This window comes from Morone saxatilis, unplaced genomic scaffold, assembly GCF_004916995.1.
Source record: "Morone saxatilis isolate NCDOM2014 unplaced genomic scaffold, NCSU_SB_2.0 Contig20, whole genome shotgun sequence".
In the NCBI taxonomy this organism is placed as follows: Eukaryota; Metazoa; Chordata; class Actinopteri; family Moronidae; genus Morone; species Morone saxatilis.
The window spans coordinates 3,444,721-3,450,470 of NW_023339763.1; the positions used below are offsets into that span (position 1 = coordinate 3,444,721).

Consider the following 5,750-nt stretch of genomic DNA (forward strand, 5'->3'; position numbering starts at 1 on the left):
GGGGGGGGGGGGGGGGGGTGTCTTATGCAAGGACACTTCTGAATGGTGGGAGAAATACTAGCCTCTAACTAACAAACCACACTGCTGGAGATTCAGTGTCCCAACTAAAGGACAGCTGACTTTTCATATTTATAGTGTGTGTGTACGAGTAATAAAACAGTCCATCCATCACTACGACAAACTGAATCTATGAAGCTACTGACGGATTTATAGCTTGTCTGATGGTCGGACAGCTTCAGGAACCTCCTCCCCCAAAACCTTTTCCGGTTTTAGATTAGGGTTAGCTGTGAATCCCACATTCACACATAGACATGTGGAAGTGAGAAAGGAAGTCAGGATTTGATTTATTTACACCTAAAAAGTCACACAAATCTTACTTAAATGGATGTTTTTGGATGGGGTTTCCTCAAATTCGTGGTTTCACTCGGTCGTTTGCATGAAAAGTCAAGTTGTGTGAGGAATGGAAAAAAGAGCTTGAGTGAGAAAAGGTCAAACGCAGATTGAAATTGATGTTAGACGATCCGACAAGCACTTCTTTGGAAGCATACTGAGGCCTTAACTCAAGCTGAAAACGAACAATTGCACTGTTTAATAATCCGTATTTAATCCAGGCAGTTTGATTTAGGAGTAGAGAAGATGGGGGAGGCAGGATTACACAGGTGGCGTTCATTAAGCTGCTTCACAGGAACTCATGAGTGTTTTGAGGCGTAAGACAGCGCATGATCCTTCATCAGTCTAAGCACGTGGCTTCGTGTACTCTGTCAGGTTTTATTGTATTTTGAGTAATTTAGGCAACCACAAGTTATTACACAACCGAAGAGGTAGCACGTCATCAGCTGCTACACGCCCCCACATGTCTAACGTTCAGGCTGCTGCGGCGTCGCTCTGCGATGATGATGATGTCAAAATGAGCCCAGAGGAATGTGATTTGAATGATGAGACTGTCACAACAGCACCAGAGAGATTGCGCCTATCATCTTTTCCAGTGTGCGTACAGAGAAAATATATGATTTGAGTACCTCCATACATGTTATTAAAACCATTGCAGTCATGTTCCACTTTGAATAAAGATCATGACTCAATGTTTTGCACTCACTTGAAATGGCTGCACACACAAATATGGAAAATATGATGCTGAATGAATTTTCCTCCGTTAAAAAACAAAACGTCCTCGAATGGAGGAAGGGATACAGTACACAACATATAAACATGCATACTGCAGCATTTTCTGGTTTAAGAACATTATTCACTGTGTTTTTTGTTGTTTTTTTTGACTTGCATGTATTGCATTTCCTTATGTTGCATATGTCTATACTGTAGATATCTTGAGTTGATATTTATGATAGAGTCATGCAATGTGTTATGAGATAATGTGGATGTGTGGGCGAGCCAGCCTGAGTTGCACTGACAGAAAAACTGTATGTCTTTTGGCTTGTATGATTGTGGGCTGATACTGAGAACTTTAGTAGACATTTTATAGTGTGAATTCTGGACATTATCTTCTCTGAAAGGCCTTACTGCATTATCGGCTTGGTGTGTTTGAATTCTACTGTTGACATTTAGTGTCCCTTCTAATTTAATAACATCTATTACGGTAACAAATTTGGCCCATATGGCGATAATATGAGGATTCCTCAGCCATCATCACACAGTTCACTAATTAGTTTTTTGGTTTAGCAGTTGATTTTTATTGAATAATTTCTGATCTAACGTTTGCTGGATTATTTGAAAAAAATGTACATTGGATCCCAAAAATGATTGATGTTAAAAATGAAGTGGATGTTTGAATTTGTGGTCAGACATACAGGATGGCCTGAAAGCTCACACTGTGTACTACCTACTACTGTAAAACTTCAATTAATAACCTTTTTATTTCTTCAGTCACTGAATTCAAACTGCTTATGTTCGGATCAGGCCTTTTTAATTGCTTTTGCACTAAACTCTTGCTTGGCAAAGGCGGGAAATCCTGTCAGATTATTGTGTGAAGAATGAATAAAGAGAGCTTGAGCGAGAAAAGGTCAAACCCTGCCCGTTTTCACACACCTGGCTGACGTATTGCTTCAAAAAGTTGCAGAAATTGTCGGTTCGCAGCCTCAGTTTGACAAAACTTTAAACATTAATATTCGTGTAGGCGATCTAAGCAGCTTAGAACTCGCTCAAGTGGACTTTAAGAGGTTTTATACATCCAAAGAATTTCTATAAAATCCAGACTGGGTGTCTTATTGAGACCAGAACATGTAGCCACACCAGGCTAGTAATGAGGACCTGCGTCTAATTGAGACCCTGCTTTTAATTGAATTTAACAGGCACGTTTTTATTATAAATAGAAACGTAAATGTCAAATAAAAGCACTCAAATTTAAGCATTAGGTATAATTTACTTGTGCTTTTTGAGGAGTATGGGAACTTTTGGGAAATGGGTTTTTTGGTGTCATTTTTTTCAATAAAAACCAACAGTCTTTATAGTGATTGTACATGAAAACTGAAATTCCACAATCTCAACATTTACAGTAATCTGGTTTCCATTAAGTCACAATGTTTAAAAAACATTCAACTACAGCAAAGAGCAAACATGTTGAATTCGACCTTTTTTTTTTTTTTTAAAAGATTGTTTTTTTGTTTTTTCACTTTAATGGTAATAATATTTTTGTTACCAGTGGATACTGACTCGAGTTGCACAGTTTGAGCTTTCAGAGGCAGTTTTTTATTCATTCTTTTAACTGTGATGAATCAAAGCGTTGTTATCATATTGGTGTTTTACACAAGATCTGTACATGGGTTAGAGCGATATTTTCTCGTTTCTGCTGACTGATATTTTAGCAAAATAAAATGGCATCCCAGTTTGATGGGAAGTTTCTACCTTTTTTTTTTTTTTTTAACGATTTAATAAAATTCAGCTCCGGAGTCGCAGTCTGTCCAACAACAATAGTTGTATACGCATGGGTTCAGCAGAGATGTAATGCTGTTTCACAAACAAACCAAGGGAATAAAAATCTCAACTTCTTGAATGGCTTTTATTTTGTTCATAAATCTATTTAGGTGGCTTTTAATGCCATAAATATGGGCAAACTTCAGTTTGCTGGAATACTGGCCGTTAGCGTCTCCAGAAATAAAGCCCTCTTGTAATTAAAAATGTAATAATACTTATATTATGTGGCAATTTTTAAAGAAACCACTGGCTTTGCACATGCAGGTGCCACTAAAATCCTCTCCAAAAATGTTCTTCCAAATGCTCTTTTGAAAGATTTTTAGGGCTGGAATCACATGAATTTAATGGATCGACAAGGATTTGGTTAAAAAAAAAAACAGGATATTAAACAGATATTACAGTTTACAATATCAATTTTTACTTTTGTTAGTGGAAGGATGATTTTGTATTTAAGGTAATTTTCAACAAAATTCAAGCTATTGAATCATGATGATTTGTTGGGTTTCTGCACTGATAATTTGATAATATTCAATTAATAGACCTTTTTCAACAGCAACCATTTTGACATAGGGTAAAACACAGGTGTTACCAATTGAACTTGAGGTAATTTAGTGTTGCAGACCTTTTCTAGTAATATAATTTTGTATGTTTGTTGTTCAGCTATCTAACGAATGGATATTAGGGGCAGAATAAGAAAATAAGAAAAATACATTTTTTTGGGGGGGGGATACGAAATAAAGTTCGTAATGTTACGGAGAATAAAGTTCATAATAATATGAGATATGTAATAATTAATACAAGAAAAAAAAGCGTTTTTAATCAGAAAAAGCTTTGATAGATTATTTAAGATCTGATGGTGAGCAGCTCACAATCAGCCAGCCTCAGCCTGTTTGTCTAGTCAGTTTACAAGTCAACATTAACTTAACTATTATCAATTTCGTCATTAAACTGTTTTGCTGGCGGAACCAAAACAAGGGCTGACATTCGTCATTTATTAAACTTTATTCTCGTTAATTGTTACGACTTTATTTCTTGTAATGGTTAGACTTTATTCTCGTAGGACCTATTATGACTTTATTCTCATAATATTTTGACTTTATTCCGTATATTACAAACTTATTCTCGTAGACCTAAATTATGACTTTATTCTCGTAGACCCTAATATACAACTTATTCTCGTAAGAACTAATATTACAACATTTATTCTGTAGACCTAATAATTACAACTTATTTCGTAATGTTACGCTTTATTCTTTAATGTTTAACTTTATTTCTCGTAGACCTAATATTACAACTTTCATTCTTCGTAATTACGGACTTTATTCTGTAACTGTTTAAGACTTTATTCTCGTAAATATTATGACTTCATTCTCGTAATGTTATGACTTCATTCTCGTTGACCTAATATTATGACTTAGTATCTGTATAGTATAGTCTTAGTATGGCCCTAATACTCTGTCCTAAGTATCAGAATCATGTGTAACTGGCAGCTGCGAGGCCTCAATGCGCCTGTTGACCTGTGGCGGCAGCACTCGCTCCCAGCATTGTGTATCCCGCCGCTTCAACCTTTCCACGAAGAAAACAAAAAAAACGACTCGTAAGATAGAGGGAGGAAAAAAAAAAGAAGTGTGAGTGCTGCTCCTGTTTACAACAACACAATGGAGCCGAAACGGTCCAATATCACCTGCAAGCGTGTCTTACTGACTGGATTTACGTTGTGTGTTGTATTAGGTAAGTGTCGAGGTTAAATCTCAGTCTGTAAATGTTTGATTTTGAGCTCATTATCTAAGGTGGGGGGGTGGAGGTGGAGGTGGAGAGGGGGGGGTGTTAGCTCGCTGGCGATGTTGCATTGCCTCTCATGCACGGGAGACACCTAACTACACCCCTAACATCTGTGATCAATGCAGCTGTTTGTTCCTAACTCAGGGCTGGAGGCGACATTCACCGCGGCCGAAACCCTTTGTTTTCCTTGTGAGTGTGAGCTGGACCCTTCCGTGTTCACACGCCGATATAATAATACAGATAATGTGCAGGAACTGTTAAATTGACTAAAATATGAATGGGGTTTGGTGCAGAGCGGGGGGCTGCCGCCCTTCTTTGGGAGGTGATGGTGGGACAAAACCGTGAAACAGAGCTGGAAGAAGGGTTGCTGGGTGTGTTGGGTGTGTGCCGATTTGAAGAGAGTGTATTAGTAATATATTTAATGTGTAAAAGTGTGTGTTATCGTGGAGGTACACAAAGCCACGTTAAAGTGCCAGGTTTTGTGAATAAGTGTCGTTAAGGCGTGAGTCTCTGCGGTAGCGACGTGTCCTCCAGGGGATAGTGGATTTCCAAGCTGTCCCAGGTTTATAGAGCATTTCCAGCACGATGTATCAACAGCATTAACTCACGGTTATTGTGTTTTATTCACAGTTTTGGCTTTATTGAAACGGTGCCAACGCATCGGCTCTGCAGGCAGCCTGACTCACTACCTTGACTGGCTCCAAAAACCTTAGATAACATCTCATTTCCTTGTTGGTTAACCCTCCTCCTGATACACTTAATGATACAAGAGGAACACAACTGTATGCGCTTGAGATTCACTTCAGTTTTACTAATAATGGACTTCTAAATGTAGATATGTTTGTATGTCAGATACTGTAGAAGTGGCTCTACATTAATCTGGTAATTTAGGAAGGCGTGTGCACAAAATGTGAATGATTTAATCCAGCAGATGCAGAAGGTCACCAGTTAATTGATTCCCTGTTTATTGCTGGACAGCTTGAAGCAAATAAAGAAAAAGTGTAAAAGGTGACAGTAGGGCTGCGAAATGAATCGAAATA

The 5,750-nt window shown here is 37.9% G+C and overlaps 1 protein-coding gene across 1 annotated transcript in view; it reads left to right on the forward strand.

The window, feature by feature from the left end:
• The first annotated feature begins 4,518 nt into the window (after positions 1 to 4,518).
• mpzl1l (myelin protein zero-like 1 like) overlaps positions 4,519 to 5,750 on the forward strand; it is a 17,796-nt gene continuing 16,564 nt past the window's right edge. The window contains 1 exon segment of the mRNA XM_035666377.1: positions 4,519 to 4,659. Coding sequence (XP_035522270.1) covers positions 4,587 to 4,659 — 73 coding nt within the window. The 5' untranslated portion in view covers positions 4,519 to 4,586.